We start from the raw sequence: 17316 nt of genomic DNA on the forward strand, positions 1-17316 counted from the left end.
TGACAGCTCAGAGCCCGGAGCCTGCTTCAGATTCTGGGTCTCCCTCTCTCTGCCCCTCCCCCGTTCACACCCTGTCTCTCTCTCTCTCAAAAATAAATAAACGTAAATAATTTTTTTTTTAAATACCTCTGCTTTAGAGATGGCCAAACACGTCTGGTGGAGAGTGGATGAACCTGTACCTTTAGATCATGTATCAAGTACACAACAAAGTCAGAACTGAGGGTGAAAAAGCTACAGAGGAGGGAAGATGTTTCCCCCTGCACGGTCCCCCTGCACGATGCAGGAAGTAAGAGGGAACAATTCTCTGAAGGATACGTCATCAGAGGACAAGCCACTTCCAAGAACGCATGTGAAAATAATAATAAAAGAAATAACAAGAGTCTAGAAATCAAAGAAACCAGGCTTTTCGAATTTTAGGAGGCTCCTTCTAATCTGGGCTGACTGCTCAACATCACCATCATCATCATCATCAAATGTGGGCCCAGATGGGTCTCACTCTCGTTACCATTTCCCTGATGCTTCTGCCCCATCCACCTTACGCTGCCCGTCTGTGTCCAAACAGGACGCTGTGCCAGCCTGTCTGCCGAGCGCTGTATGAAGGATCCAAAGGAAAAATGACTTTCACCGTCGTTCAGTGCACGGAATGGGATCTTTCAGTAGGACGCACATACTAACACTTAGTGGACAGAAAAGGAAGGAGTATAAACCAGGGACAAATGTGGGGCTGTGACATGTGGCATCAGGGACATTACCGAACACAGAACCCTCTGTGACACTAGTTCATTACTGTCTCCCTCACGTCCTTTCTTTAAAAGAATTTTTTTCTGAGTAGAGTGGACACCTGATGTTACCTAAGTTTTAGATGCACAACATAGTGATTCGAAACATGTCAGATTTCTAAGGTCATGACGAAGGAAAGAAGGCAGATGTTGACAGGTTAGAATACTTGTCTCTGCAAAAAATGACAATAGCCATCTTCCGGGACATGGGGATCCTTTCCAGTTTTTCTTGGTCCTGTGCTTCAAGAGCAAAAAGAGTGTTTTCCTTTAATAAATCAAGACTCCATCTGCTTTGAAATGGAAAAAATAACTAGATGTGTCTACACCTAGAAAGTGAGCAAATTGTGCCCCCAAGTGGCTGAATGTTGTGGTGGCAGGCTGGCTTTGCAAAACTTGCACTTGTTGGTAAGCCATCTTAGCTAACTGGCTCCCTCCTGATTTTCATTCCAAAAAGGAGGAGGACACCCGAGTTTTGGAGCAAGGCATCGGGAAGGTGAGACTGTGTTCCCAATTTACTCTTCAGACCAACTTGCCACAGCAAAGTCAAGCACGGGCACTTAAGTATCTGGACAATTCAGGCATCAGGAATTCTCTTTGCTTTTTGCCTGTGTGGCACTATTGTTCCAAATGAAATGCTAGTTTATAATAAACCCCATATTCCACAAGCAACTGCTTGCTAAGACTAGTAAAAACCAAGGACTGGGTTTTCAGGCTAAAGAACTCTGCTAGAGTTCTTTAAAGATCCCTTGAAAGGGTGACAAGCAGGAATTTAGCCAATAAACAGGCTTGCACAGGTGTGAAAAGTTATAGAAGGTTTGTTTTCACTGTAACATCATTTGTTACAAAAGATTGGCAACATCTTAGATGCTCAGGATCATGGGCTAAATAAATCATGATCCATCTGAATGAGACTCAGTGCAGCTGTAAAAAAAAAAAAAAAAGAGGCAGTTCTATGTATTCACACAGCAGTGCTCTCCCCAATACGGTATTCAACAAGAAATCGAGGTACAGAACAGGGTGAAGATTTTGCTATACTTGCCCTTGTGAAGGGAAGAACACCAGGGCTATATTGGCTCGTACAGATACTGTTTCTCTCCAGAAGGATGCATACTAATAACAATGGTCGTTTCCATGGGCCAAAAACAGGACTGAACGGTAGAATTTACACGATTTTCATCTATTTTGTTCACCAGTATTTCTCCAGTGTTTAGAACAGGGCCTGGCACATTGTAGGTACTCAATATTGATAGAGTAAATAAGAGAATAAAAACAAATAGATATAAACACATACACACACACGTCTTTAAAAGGGTGTCCCAAAGGCAGGCAATTGGATGGCTAGGAGTGTGAGAGAATTTTCACTCTGCATTTTTGTACTTTAGTAATTGAGAACCATTAAAATAGGCTACATGTTCCAAAATAAGTAAAACTCAAACGACTCAAGAAACAAGAACAGGGAGTTGTCATTTCGACAGTTATTTAAGGAAGGTATTGTTTGATAGTGATTTACATCAGGGCCAATCACATCAGAAACCACCAATTATTAATTAGCAGGAATGCTGGAGTGCTGGAAGCATCTGGGCTATGCTGTGAAAATACTGTCCCCATGTGGAGAGGTTTCCCGCTGTGTTGCAGCGTCTTGATAAACCAGGACTTTCTCTTTGCCAAATTCACCTCACCTGATACCCCAGGGTATGTTGGGATTGCTTCCCAAGTCAGGTGGATGAAGTTGCCTGGTCCTCTCCAGGGGGTCTCCCCGTGGGGGCTGGGCATTTGCACTTTTTAAAAAATTTTTTAAATATTTATTTTTGAGAGAGACAGAGTGTGAGTAAGGTAGGGGCAGAGAGACAGGGAGACACACTCCAGGCTCCGAGCTGTCAGCATAGAGCCCGACGCGGGGCTCGAACTCGTGAGCCACGAGATCATGACCTGAGCTGAAGTCAGACGCTTAACCCACCAAACCATCCAGGTGCCCCCGGTACTGTGTTATTAATTTCCCACTGTGCTTGCTTTGGTGGCACATAGAATAATTCCCCGCAGTGGAGCCTGAGACACCCCCAGCCTCAAGACACAGTGCTGAAAACGTCCAGTCCGGACGTACGGCCGGCTGAGCTCAGATTGGGAGTCCCCTTCCCTGGACCAAATAAAAGTCTCTCTCAAGGACACCGTCCACTCACCATGGCCCAGCTCCTTCCTGACCACCTCATCCAGAATTACTTCTGGTTCATTCCTTTCCTTATAAATCGTATTCGCTGCATTTTACCTTCCAGACACCCATGCAGGATCCGCTCCCACATTTCTCCTACGCCCTTCTTTGTATCTCTGTGCATCGCAGGTCTGCCAGTCGTTTTCAGACCCCCTCCCTGTGATATGGGAGGCACCTCCCTGTTGAACCAGACATCAGGCGAACCTTGGGAATGCAGACGGCCGGTCTGAGAACATTCAGCTAAATAGGAGGAGGCCTGCAAACAGCTCATTATCCATCAAAGAAATCATGTTCTAACTGATACACTTGTTCTCGGCAAGCACGGTCCTCCGCTGCAAGTCAGCTAATTGGATGAAAAGACCTCAGAGGCTTCTGGGGGCCGGGCTAAGAGATGAAAACGCACTTTATGTGGCTTTCTCTGATATAATCACCAGCTAAAGGGACGGCGAGGAGATTAACAAGCTCATTACAACCTCAGCACCTGTGATCTCCGCACACACCCCCGTGGCGGCTGCAGAAGGAGACGTCCTGAAAGGTCGCGCTGGGCCTTGGCGACAGCCCTGCTCCCCCCCCCCCCCCCGTGCCCCCACCGGAAGGCAGCAGCTGGTGTCCCCGTTACCAGCTGCTGGGCGTCCCTGGGAAATGAGCCAGGAGTGGGCTCAAACATGTTTCTGGCCTAACAACTGGTGCTCTCTTCATCTGGCCGTGGAGAAAGGGGTGCCAAACTCAGATTTGGATAATCCTGTTTACCAACCTCATTTTCCCCGATGTTCTTCACAATCATCACTGTCCTGCTGGCGACTCTGCAAAGGGCCCGTGGCAGGGAACGAGGCTTGCGGGACAAGCCTTCACGCCTGTACCCGAGCACGGGGCCCGCAGGGGGCCAAGGCCTCTGGTCTGGAAGACACCAGCTGCTCCTGGGAATAGCACTTCCGGCTCCAAGTTCACCTCCTCCCTTAGAATGTTTATTTTACACGTGACCGACCCGCTTTGGCTCAGGGGGATATTGCTGGAGCCCAGGGTAGTGCTCCTACAGTTCATGCAGATTCCTCCTGAAATCAATCTGAATAAGGCAGAGGCACCACGGTGGCATCCACAGAGAACAGACGAGGTGGTGACCCTGAACGAGGGGGTAGGAAGGATGGGGGCGGGGACTGAGGACAGGAAGTCAGTTTCAGCCTATCCTAAACTGATTCTGTTTGAGGCTCCATGGCAGATGCTCCTTGAAGACAGGTAAAAAAATAAATTCTACTGAGTTCCACTCACACGGTGTTCACTAGAAGCCTCACCCATATTACAGTCCTATAATATGTGTGCCTCTGGCCACCACTCACATTCAAGGCCAGGAAATTTCCACCTGTCATGAGATCCACGTAAAAGTTCCCTCCGCCAAGGGAGCTCTGCGGTTTAGGTGAAAATTACACAAATTTGAAATTCAAATGCTGGATGTGATACCTTCGGGCATTCCCTGCCTGACCCACAAGACGCACTCTCCCCAAGTTCCAGGTAGATCGAACTTTGACAAGCGAAGCCGTTATTTCAAATTCATGGGGTCAACCCTCCCTAAAACAAAGCATTATGCCTGAATTTACCGGCTCTGGAAATTTTAATCTTCATTTGTTTGATTTTGGTAGATGGATGCAGCCGTGACCAGGATCAGAGACCCGGAAACAGCAATGTCGACAGGGCGAGTTCCCCAATGCCAAACCCTTAGGATGGTATCCAGAATCCCACTAAGTCAAAGGAAAACTTTTCGGAAAGAAGGACAAACTGCTGTCCCTGTTACATGATAAGACTCTCAGGAGAGATAAGGCTTTAGGACAAACCCACTGTTGATCCCATACTGTAAACAGGTTTAGAGATCCTTGCTTAGGGACACTTTGACCAGAGGGGAAGGGGATAGAAAAGCCACAAAGTTGTGAGTTTCCTGAGGCATAAGGAGATGAGAAGCAACAAAAGGCGGGGGTGGGATGCGGGGTTGCGGATTTTGACAGAAATGAGAAGAGTGGGTCAGCAAAGGCCAACAGTCCACTCCCTGATCTGACCCGCTGTTGAGACCTAATCCGAGGCTTCCATTTCTATTTTGTGAAATGGGAGGGAGATACAGGAAGGGAGAAGATTCGTCCAGGGCTGGGTTGCTGCTAAGACCAACCTAACTGAAACCACTCTCAAGATTTGGACAAGAAGCTCTCCAAATCCCTTGATGTTTCCCCACTAAGAGGTTCTGAGCCAAGTTCACTGTAACGCTCCTTCCTTAGACAAACTAGAAAGTATGGCGGCCTCGGAGCCAAGAGAAGGCGTTGAAGGAAAACCAGAGACCTGGTTTCTAATGGGCTGGCCTTGGCGCGCCTTCACTGGGCACCTGCGGGTCCGTTTCTCCTGATGCCAAGTCGGGTTCAGAGAAATCTGTCCGGACTTGTCCTGGTTAGTACCCCTCCATCCCTTGAATCATCAGGTGCACTAATGCATTCTGAGTCCCGCTGTGATGTCATTAAGGCAGCATGTTTGCAGCAAGGAGTAGAAAGAGTTGTGAATGCCTCCCCTGGGTGATTGAGTGCTGAGGACAAGCTAAGAATTCATTTGATGCAAGTTTATTCCGCCACAAGTATTTCCTTTTCCAAAGGTAGGATAAAGTTTCTAAAAAAGATACAAACACAGCCTCCACAAGCAAACATTTTCATGCCTTCATCTCCCCCTAGGGAGTGGGGAGCTGAAACCACTAACCCAGAAATACTTATCTAAGGAGAGGGACTGGGGCTGGGTTTGTATGTAGGGAATGAGAAAAGACCACGGAGAGCTGCTTTAGAAAGGATGAGGTAGGGAAGTGACGGCGTGGACTTTACTGGTACTGAAAGGAAGAGGCTCATTTTTTTTTTCATGTTTATTCATTTTTGAGAGACAGAGTGTGAGCAGGGGAGGGGCAGAGAGAGGGGGAGACACAGAATCGGAGGCAGGCTCCAGGCTCTGAGCTGTCGGCCCGGAGCCTGATGCAGGGCTCGAACTCACGGACCGTGAGATCATGACCTGAGCCGAAGTCGGACGCTTAGCCGACTGAGCCACTAGGCACCCCATGAAGAGACTCATTTCAAACTGACCGGATGCTTGTTTATATTCCTTTCTGTAATTTTCGGCCTCAATGAATCACTCACCTTCTCTGGGTCTCAATTTTGCGCATCTAGAAATGTGAGGGTGGGGGTGGGAATTGGGTGAGTTTTGAAATTCAGTCCCACATACACACACGTCATACTGGCAAATACGCATGAGGGTCTGGGGAATCAGCTCACTTGTCCTGCTGGAAGGATTGTGCGCTGGTACAGTTTTAGAAACAAGGGGCAGTATGAGAAAAGCTGAAAATGTGTATCACTGGTGACCCAGTAATTTCACTTTAAGGGACGTTGCTTAGGGACACTTTCACACATGTGCACAGAGAGACAAACGCAAAAATTCTCACCTTGCATAGGGTTTGTAAGAGCCCCAAATTGGAAAATAAAACCCCAGAAGTATGTATTAATAGAAAAACAGGAAATGGATAAGTAAAACATGGCATCTTCACACAAAGGAATACTATACAGCAGTTAAAAAGAATGACTAAATGCTACATAGGGGCACCTGGGTGGCTCAGTCGGTTAAACTTCTGATTCCTGATTTCAGCTCAGGTCATGATCTCGCAGTTCATGGGATCAAGCCCCACATGGGGCTCTGCACTGACAATATAAAACCTGCTTGGGATTCTGTCTCTAATTCTCTCTCTGCCCCTTCCCCACTCATGCAGGTGCATGCACACTCTCTCAAAATCAATAGACGTTAAAAAATAAATGCTATATGAATCTATATTAATATTTCTAAAACACAAGCTGTTAAGGACTTCCCCTTGGTGATACGTGTGACAAACTGAGTAACTATACAGGATAATGATTGTAATGGAGTGCAACCCACCACATCAATAAAATTCATGAATCCACAATAATAGAGAAGAAAATTCATACTGCTGTATGAAAGTATAGGGTAACATAGAGTATAAAGCTATTTAGGTACATTTAAAATGAATATAAGAATAATATCATTCAGGGTTCACAGGTACATGTGTGTATATGGGTGTGTGTCTCAAACCAGAGAAAATAGAGGAAAGAACCCATCCAAGTTCATGGTTAACAACGGCATTTGGGAGGCAAGGTAGAAGTCTGGGACTTGAGGCTGGGGATAAAGGAGGCTTCAATATAACCAGTAAGAATGTACATGTGTATGTGTATAAAATACAAGAAACAACAAATGTCATTTCTAGACAGTAGAGGAAAGGCACCTGTTCTAACATTTTTCCCTGCATTTAAGTTTTTTTCTCAAGATAAGAACTGATAGATATGAGCAGCAATGGCTTTGGAAGACGTGTGTTGACAAGCTTCCCCGCCCCAGCCCCCCGAGAAGGCACTCTAAGAAACCGAGGCAGCCTAACTTGTTAGGTTTTTACCGTCTAGTTCCGTGATGTCCAATATGGTAGCCATCAGCCACGTGCAATCATTTGAACTTAAAGTGAAATTAATAAAGTTAAATAAAATCAAAATTTCAATTCTTCCATTGCACGCAGCCCAATTCAAATGCCGAACAGCCACACGTGATTAGTGGCTATTGTATTGGGGAGCACACGTAATGAGGATTTCTATCACTGCTATAAATATTACTGGACAGAGCTGGTCTTGAGCTAAAAAGCTTTCTTTCAGACAATGAGAACATTTTTGGTCACACTGGTCTCCCTAATATGTCCTTCTGTATGTATAAAATACCAAGGTAATGACTAGCAGGATTATTTCCTTTCTGGAAGGAATATGTCCACTGTAATCCCAAATTCCAACTATGACTGATGTAACATGTTGTTAAATAAAATTAGATAAACCATTTTTAGAAACTGATCTAACAATTATCCGTAGTTATGTAAGCATCCTATTTCATTTTCCCCCAAACTTAAGGAAGTTGAGAAGATCAGTTGAAGGATAATGAACACATTCTCCAAACAAAACTCTACATGTGGGTTCCAAGGTTTTCCACGAGCCTTAGTTTCTTACCTGTACACAGTATGGGGGACATAGACTTCCCGGATTGGAAATTCCAAAATCTCTTTGTGGGGACGCGTCCGGTTTTCAGGAAAAGGTTTCACTGGCAGCATTTCAGGAGTCAGACAGCAGTTGATGATCTCTGGAGCTGGAGAAATTTCCAGTCTGAGCAAGCCTACAGAGGGAAAACAGAACTGTTTCAGTCAAGACGCTGTCATGTTCCACCGGAGTCAAGAAAGACCGTTATACTATATCTCTTTTATGAAAAAAAAAAAAAAAAAAAGGGGGTAAGTTGTGGGAGTGTAAGAATTTTGGAATGCTCGGCTAATTTCTGATAGTTGGAGAAAGATCATGCGATGACCACTTTTGAGATTCAGTTTCTAGAAATTAAAAAGCAAGAAATTGTACATGGAGTAGAAATGGATCTTTAAACTTCCTTTCAAAGCTACCACACTATAATAGCGCACACACACGTGACTACTGGTGGTTTTCAAACTGGGTTCCCTGGTACCCCAGGGTGCTGCAGAAGTGCCTCAGGAACTATCAAATTGCTAATAAGGAAGATGCTCTCCTCTTCTACCAAGGCAGCTCACTTTCACTTTTCTTTTTAAACTACAAGTTCCGTACAATATTTTATTTGATCAAGAGGCTCCTCTGTTCAATTATCTGATTATCCGAGACACCAGATCTAGAGCATGATGTTCCGGAAATAGAAGTAAAAATAGAAATAGAAAGACAAGTAGAAACAGAAATAGAAATAGAAACAGATTTTCAAAAAACATAGACCAAGTCAGACTCTGAACTCCTATGGCAAAATCCCACATCTCATTTAGCAAACATTATTTTATAAACTGTAGCATCAGACAAGTAATGTGTCTACTCATAAGTGGCTTTGGCAAAGCTAGAGAAGAAAAGACAAGCCATCCATACCTGGAATTGACTTGACTCTTCTCTGTAAGGAGGAAGATCTTTTGTAGTCAGCCAAAAACTTGAATAAGTCTTCATCACTAAGGCGATCCCCCTCCTGCAAAACGAGAAGTTAGGGTTAGCAAGAATGCACCATGGGCTTCCGGGTAGGGGCCAACGATTTCCAGGAAGATTTTGATCTTTAAGTTTTATTCTAACACACTTTCATAGAAATTAGGGTTGCAGCCAATGCTGAAATAATTTAGTTCAACCTCTTGTGAAATATTCCTTCTCAGACCCATATAGCAATGGAATAGAATAGAAACCCAGAGGGGCGCCTGGGTGGCGCAGTCGGTTAAGCGTCCGACTTCAGCCAGGTCACGATCTCGCGGTCCGTGGGTTTGAGCCCCGCGTCAGGCTCTGGGCTGATGGCTCAGAGCCTGGAGCCTGTTTCTGATTCTGTGTCTCCCTCTCTCTCTGCCCCTCCCCCGTTCATGCTCCGTCTCTCTCTGTCCCAAAAATAAATAAACGTTGAAAAAAAAATTAAAAAAAAAAAAAAGAATAGAAACCCAGAAAACCCAGAAATAAACCCACAATTCTATGGTCAATACATCTTCAACAAAGGAGGAATGAATATACAATGGGAAAGAGACAGTCCCTTCAACAAATGGTGTTGGGAAAACTGGACAGCTAAGTGCAAAAGAATGAAACTGGGCCACTTTCTTACACCATACACAAAAGCAAACTAAAATTAAAGACCTAAATGTGAGACTTGAAACCATAAAAATCCCCGAAGAAAGCACAGGTAGTAATTTCACTGACACTGGCCATAGCAACATTTTTCTAGGTAATGCTTCCTGAGGCTATGGAAATAAAAGCAAATTCTTAGGACTATATTAAAATAAAAAGCTTCTGCACAATGATAGAAAACAATCAACAAAACTATAAGGCAAGCTATACTGAATGGGAGAAGATCTTTCCAAATGACATATCTGATAAAGGGTTAGTATCCAAAATATATAAAGAACTGACACAACTCAATACCCAAGAAACAACTAACCCAATTTAAAAATGGGCAGAAGACATGAACAGGCATTTCTCTGAAGAAGACATCCAGATGGCCAACAGACACATGAAAAGATGCTCAACATCACTCATCATCAGGGAAATGCACATCAAAAGATGTGGATCAAAAGATGAATGGATAAAGAAGATGTGGTATATATATACAATGGAATGTTACGCAGCCATGAAACAGAATGAAATCTTGCCATTTGCAACAACATGGATGGAGTCAGAGAGAACAATGCTAAGCAAAGTCAGTCAGAGAAAGAGAAATATCACACAATTTCATTCACATGGAATTTAAGAAATGAAACAAATGAAAACAGGGGGGAAAATAGAGAGAGGAAAACTAAGACATAAACTCTTAACTCTAGAGAACAAACTGATGGTTACCAGAGGGGAGAGGGGTGGGAGGAGGGGTGAAGTAGGTGATGGGGATTAAGGAGTGTGCTTACTATGAAAAAAATAAACAAATAATAAAATAAAACAAAATAAAGCTCTGTGCAAAGTTTAAAAGAAGGTGCATTCATTGTTATCAGGGTAGAGATTTAAGCACTTCAATTTGATATGCCTTATCAATTACCTTATTTGGTTCTTTTATACCCTGACTTTGCATTCTCTGGGCTTGTTTCTTTGTTGGTAAAATGGGATAATAATAGATCCTACCTCAAAGGATTACTTGGGAGGAATACAGGAGTGTACTTAATATTAACAGGGCTCAGAAGAGTGCTTCTGGGTGTAGTGTTGGATAAATGATGCCATTCTGCAGATTGATTTGTCCATTTGGTCTGTCACAGGCTAAGACAGACAATTAAAAATTTGCTTCTGGGGCGCCTGGATGGCTTAGTTCGTTCAGCGTCTGACTTCAGCTCAGGTCATGATCTCGTGGTTCCTGAGTTCGAACTCCGCATCGGGCTCTGTGCTGCCAGCTCAGAGCATGGAGCCTGCTTCCGATTCTGTGTCCCCCCCCTCTCTCTCTGCTCCTCCCCGCCCCCTCATCCTCTCTCTCTCTCTCTCTCTCTCAAAAATTAACATTAAAAAAACTCCTTCTAGGGACACTTCACGGACAAGAAACAAAAGACTGATCATAAATCCGCAATTCCACCTTTTACAAGGGGAAAAAAAATTCCTTCTCTACTACTCCCGACCTATTGTTCCCAGCCTCTCAACAATTCTTCTACTACCTTCTTAGGAAGTCTGTGTGACCATTAGAAATCCAGGCCAAAGGTTTCTCCCCCAGTAACTTAAATCCACTCCTGCGTGCCTTATTCTCTGGAACAATACAGAGTAAGGTTCCTTCCTTCTCCGAAGATTTGAAGATAGAGAAAGCATCTTTCCATCTTCTTCCTAGCCTCATTTTCTTCACATGTGTCTTGATTAAGAAGACTAAGTGTCGATACTACTCTCCAGGTGCCTACATGAGACAGGTACTCTGCTAAGGGTTCAAGGATTCAAGGGCAAGAGCTCTAATCCAAAGGCTGGGGAAAGTAGGCAGGTGGGTCTTATTCCCAGGTACAGATGATAAATGTCAGTTAGATACTCTGGCCCCCACCCCAACCAAAGCAATACAGTGGGAAGGGGGATATCCCAAACAGAAACAAATGCACATAATATGAACCTTACCATCTTGACCATTTTTTAGTGGACAGTTATTAGCGTTAGTACATTTACGGTGTTGGGCAACCAATCGCCAGAATTCCTTCATCTTCCAAAACCGAAGGTTTCTGTGTCTATTAAACAACAACTCTCCATTCCTCTCCTCCTCCAGCTTCTGGCAGCCATCGTTCCACTTTCTGTCTCTATGAAGTTGATTACTCTAAGAGATCCTGTGGCTTTTACATGACCTCAATGTCTATTGAGCTAATAAAAAGCACTACCTGCAAAGGTCACCCCTCTATGAGCAAACAAATATGGCAGAAACGTGGAAAGCCTGCGCATGGAACAGGAGTGAGAGGGACAACAGCTGGGCCAGGAAACCCCAAGACCAAGGGGGAAAGGGATGTTTCCGCCAGAGAGTTTTCATAGCCTCATAGATGAACTGACCGTGAGAATTCAAATAGGAGAGTTTGCATTAGTGGGAATGAATCCTTCCGTCAATCAAATGAGCCAACACTTGCTGTGTCCTGGTCACCGTGTGAAGAACACTCGTGTCATCGAACACTCCCAACTGCCCCAAGAAACAAGCACTGCCCTTCCTGTTCCGCAGGTAACGAAACCGAGGTTTGACGAGGTTAACTAACATTCTCCCCTAATCATTACGTATACCTCCCCCTTTGGGCTCCAACACCCAGGCCGTCGTGGGGAGAAATCCAGACACACTGTCACGTGAACAGATACCTGCTTGAAAAAGCTGTTAATGGTCATGGGGGTGGCCTTGAAGTTGGATCCGACCCCATTTTCCTCCAAGGAGAGGGCTCTTTCAGAAAGCCTTCTAGATTGGGACAAAGTTCTCCGCTCCCCCACGGAACTTCTCCCTGTAAGGAAAACAACCATCATTCGAAAGCATATGCCTTTCTGTTTGAATACACAGAAGTCATTAACTCTATCATGTAAAAGATAGATTTTTAAGAATGTATTAAAAAAAAATTTTTTTAATGTTTATTTATTCTTGAGAGAGAGAGAGAGAGACAGAATGCGGGGGAGGGGGAGGGGAGGGGCAGCGAGAGAGGGAGACACAGAAGCAGAAGCAGGCTCCAGGCTCTGAGCTGTCAGCATAGAGCCTGACACGGAGCTTGAACTCATGAACCATGAGATCATGACCTGAGCCAGAGTCGGACGCTTAACCGACTGAGTCACTCAAGCACCCCAAGAAGGTATTATTGAAGTGTAGTTGATGTACAATGTTACCTTAGTCTCAGTGTACATAAAAGAGATGTTCAAAGTCACTATGCCAGAACACCGAACATGACCATAGTTGTTTTGAATGAAAATTTCCCTCCACTGGCCTTACTTTTCTCGGTCCCCCGGTTGGGGTCCCTAGTCCTCCTGTGACCTGAGTGGAGAAGCCACGAGCAGCCACGGTCCCCTCCCACGTGGAGCTCAGGGTCAGCCTCCCTGCAAGGGCCAAACTGCGGCCAGGGCTGGGTCTGCAGATGAGCGTTATTGAGCCAACAGTGTTTGCTTTTGTTTTATTTTTACACTCGCCCTCCGTTGGGAGAGCCATGTACGCGAATGCCCCTGAATGCATTTGGGACTGTGACCGAAACATGCTAGGGTTGGCCTGTGTACCTTCTGAATCTGGGCTTTCTTCCGCACTCCCTGTGAGCCCTGGGCAGTGGAGCCAGGCTCCCTCGCTGACCCGTCTAACAGGGAGTAGAACCCTGAGTCACGCCCACACCTCGGCTCAGACCCTGGTACTCTGCCTAGTTATGTGTTACCCCTGTTTGTGATTTAGGGGGATCTTGTTGCTTCTGTACTGCAAAATTAAGGGGTTCTGTTGTGAATGGTCAAATTGTTGGGAACGCTAATGTTGCCACACCCCCTCTTCGAATATTCTCGTACCCTTAATTCTTGCTGTGATGCTGTGAGGCGCTTCATGCCTCCACTGCCCGCCTGCATTCGCCACACTGCCCCGGTATAATACACCGCACCTCCCAATTACTTCTTAGGAAGCAGCCTCTGACGTTAGGTTCATTTATCCTTGACCTGGAGATTACTGAGGACTCAGCAAACCCTATGACTGAATCACCTACTTCACGGTGCCCTCTAAAGTCTATGCATAACTCTTTCAGGTAAGGCTACCTGGATCTACACAGAAGTTGGCATTAAACACACACACACACACACACACACACACACACACACACACACACACCCCGTGGTGTGAAGGTCAGGATTCACTAAAGTGAGGTTTGCTATTGGTAAACCAGAAATAACCCAGCAGTTCTGACTGGCAGTTATGCGACAATAATCCAGAACAGCGGCAGCAATAACAAAGTGCCTTTTCCTCCAGTCCCCCGTTACAGGCAGCATTTCAGAAATGTCAGGGCTTAGGAATGCAGGAGAAAAGTGCACAGCCTTAAATATTTGCTGGACACACAGACACTGAGGACAACAGACACTCCCCCACAGGTGGGGTGGGTTGACCTGAAAACTCTGAACCCTCTTGAACATTTCCATACCCAACCCGTTCAGGAAATTAATGACTCAGACCAAGGGTGAGGTGATGAAAAGGAGAGGTAGGGTAAAAAAAATTGGAACAGTCACTAAATATTCTCTTGGCATCTTTTTTACTGCAAGTGGCAAAACCAACCCAAAACAAAAAAAGACACCACCACCAAACTTGAAGGGACTGGAAATTTTACTGAGAAACCTGAGTTTTGCTTTCAGAAGCCCTGAGTGTGACTTTTCTTACGCTGACGAGCCAGTCATGGTGGCATTGTTGAACCCACTGTAGACAGTTACTACACTTTGTTAATTCAAAAATTTTACTTTGAAATGGAGGTGGCTACGGAAAATTAACTTTTTAAAGTGTCAGAGCGTCCAGAAAATTCCAACCAAACATCTTACTATAAGAGTGTATTTCAGCTCCACAAATGTTCATGATAATTGCTTTGGGGACCACTGGCCGCTCAAGCATTTGTAAGTCAGTCACAACAGTGTTTCACCCTATTTATCTTCCTCTTCCTTCCCATTCTTCACACCTTACTGCACCCCAAGCCCCCACTAATAAGCAGCTGACCTCAGAGTGAGTACCCTGGGACACCCCCCCTTTCCCACTGCAGTTGAAAATCTTACCAACCATGGACTCCACATCGGTTACCTCCCTGTCCAGGGTGGAGACATTGAAGAAACTTGTTAAGCTTATGGGAGCCCAGGCAAAAGGCATCCGGTATTTCCCCAAACGCTGGCAGAAGGATTCAGCCTGAAGTTTCAGTTTTTCAATCTTTTCTTTACTCTAGAAGAAAGTAGAAAGGGACAAGCAGAGACAAACTATATGGTGCCAGCAAGAAATCAATGGTCTTTGCTATGAATAGGACAGCCATCTCCAAAATCTCTACCCAACTGATTAAAAAGAGTGAATAGGCAGGAAAAAGATACAACTCATCCTAGAAGTCTAGCTGATAGGAAAATGCAGATTTGAAATGGAAGAGTTTAAAGAAAATCAATATTTAATTATAAATATACCTTCAAGTAAAAAAGAAAAGAAGAAGAAGAAGAAAAAGAAGTCATTGTCGTCTAAGGCTTGTTATACAAGCTAAACAACAAGTGACTCTTTTAGGGGCTAGCCACAGGACTTGGATTTGCACGACGAAATTTTGGAATGAAAAATTTCACATATTATCTACCAAGCTTTCAAGAGAGCCTGTTTTTCAAAAGTTGCCTTGGGAAACTCCAGAAAAATGTATAAAGGCTGCTAACGACTTCCTTATTAGGTTGACCACACTTCCAAGCTGTTCTTTCTAAGTTCAGAATAGAAGGTAAGTTTCAAAAAAATAAATGTCTTGAGTTCAATAAATCTTATTTGAGATTTGTAAGTCCATAGCAGGACACTGATTAAGCCAAGTAGTATTCCAGAAAGGCCATGTTTTAAAAGTCACATTGGAAACTTTTGCAAATGGTTGCTGAGAAAGGATGTCCTTTTCACAAGCTCAGTACCTATGTTTTCTATGTGATTTTATGATGTACAGAAGTCTCAGCCTATTTCTAAATATCCACACCAGAAAGGATATTTGGAAACTGGCTGCTACCATTGAGAAAGTCCAGTAGAGCTCAGGCATGGTTCAGTTTCGTGAGGTCTCTGTGGCCTTCGCAACCTGGGTCAGAGCCTTGGAGCCAACACAACAGGATGTGGCTTTGTCCTAGCCAACTTTTTTTAGATGCTGGTGGATATGTCATCATTTGTTGAATTCAAGAATTTATTTCTTTAAAAAGTTATCATCAATGACCAGTTTCTCTTCGTTCTTTTTAAAGACACGATTTAGTAATGTCTCTTATGGGGACATATGATAGACTTAACTATTTTGTGGAACTTGGGGAAGATGTCTGCTTATTCTAAAATGTCACCATTTAGTAATAGCCCAACATCATACCTTTCCGCCATCGCTCTCTTTGATAACCATGTAGGGTTCTGCACAGTCTCCAATCTCTCCCTGCTGAAGGACTTTTTCAATCTACCAACAAAAATATTAAAACAAAACTCATGAATTAATCCATACATTGGCATTGGGGCAACCATCAAAACGATATTTTGTGACAATATGTGATGACAGGGAAGATGTTCGTATTACATGCTTTTTGATCTAAAAAAATTAGTGTGAAAAAAATTGGCATGAAGAGTACCCCATAGTTGTGTAAAAAAAAAAATCATAAAGGTATATTAAAAGGATGATTGTAGATACACAGCAAATGTTAACAGTAGTTATCTTTGTATGCTGAGATTATGTGCTATTTTTATTTTCTTCCTATTGCTTATGTGTATTTTCTATTTTTAAACCATAAACGTGTATTATGCCTACAATAAAAAATGCAATAAAAGTTATTTTATAAAACAGAACCCATGAGACATATGTAAGAAGGGAAAAACTCATTTTCTTTATTATTGCTTACAATGTAAAAAAGAGATATGGCCTCTGTAAAAGTCAGGTTGGGGACTAAAACCTTCCACAAAATGAATAAATGAAGAGAATAAATTATCTGTAATTGTCTCCCTTGTATTTCCTATTAGGGCCGCTTCTCTGGATTTAACAGACATGGGGAAAAAAAAAACCAGCGGATGGTACAGCTTTTCACTTTGCTAACTGGCTGGGAATATGAATTAATGTCACCACTGTCGAATATCTTCTTCCATTTTGCTTCAGGTAAACGATCTGACTGGCCATAAATGTGGCCATCCTCTTTAGGAGAAAGGAAAGGGGCACTCTGAAATTTCCCAACCCTCTGCTCCAAGAAAATGCAGTTAAACCTGAAGACTGAGGAGAAAAACGAGTTGATCCCATTAGCCTGTGTTGAGATTAGACATCAGTTGAGATGCTGCTTCAAAAAAAATTTGGGACTCTTAATGACAGGGAACAAACAGAGTTGCTGGAGGGAAGGTGGGTGGGGCGCTGGGCTAGATGGGGGATGGGGATTAAGGCGAGCACTTGCTGGGTTGAGCACTGGGTATTGTAAGCAGGTGATTGAGGAATCACAGAGTTCTACTCCTGAAACCAATATTGCGCTATATACGTTAACTAACTTAAGTTTAAATTTAAAAAAAAAAAAGAAGAAATCTGGGTTAACGTATTCCATCGGGCACAGATTCTTTTTTGTTGGTTTAACAATTTATTGTCACATTAGCTAACATTCGGCATATACAGTGGAGTCTTGGCTTCAG

General features: G+C 43.8%; 1 protein-coding gene across 5 annotated transcripts in view; it reads right to left on the reverse strand.

Annotated features, from left to right (window-relative positions):
- DOCK8 (dedicator of cytokinesis 8) overlaps positions 1-17316 on the reverse strand; it is a 232552-nt gene that overhangs the window by 112656 nt on the left and 102580 nt on the right. For all 5 annotated transcript variants that reach the window (XM_043566150.1, XM_043566149.1, XM_043566151.1 and 2 more), the window contains 5 exons: positions 16034-16114; positions 14739-14898; positions 12339-12475; positions 8961-9054; positions 8043-8205 (listed from right to left, as the gene is read on the reverse strand). In XM_043566150.1, coding sequence (XP_043422085.1) covers positions 8043-8205; positions 8961-9054; positions 12339-12475; positions 14739-14898; positions 16034-16114 — 635 coding nt within the window. The remainder of the gene's footprint in view (positions 1-8042; positions 8206-8960; positions 9055-12338; positions 12476-14738; positions 14899-16033; positions 16115-17316) is intronic.

The sequence above is a fragment of the Prionailurus bengalensis genome, chromosome D4, assembly GCF_016509475.1.
Source record: "Prionailurus bengalensis isolate Pbe53 chromosome D4, Fcat_Pben_1.1_paternal_pri, whole genome shotgun sequence".
In the NCBI taxonomy this organism is placed as follows: domain Eukaryota; kingdom Metazoa; phylum Chordata; class Mammalia; order Carnivora; family Felidae; genus Prionailurus; species Prionailurus bengalensis.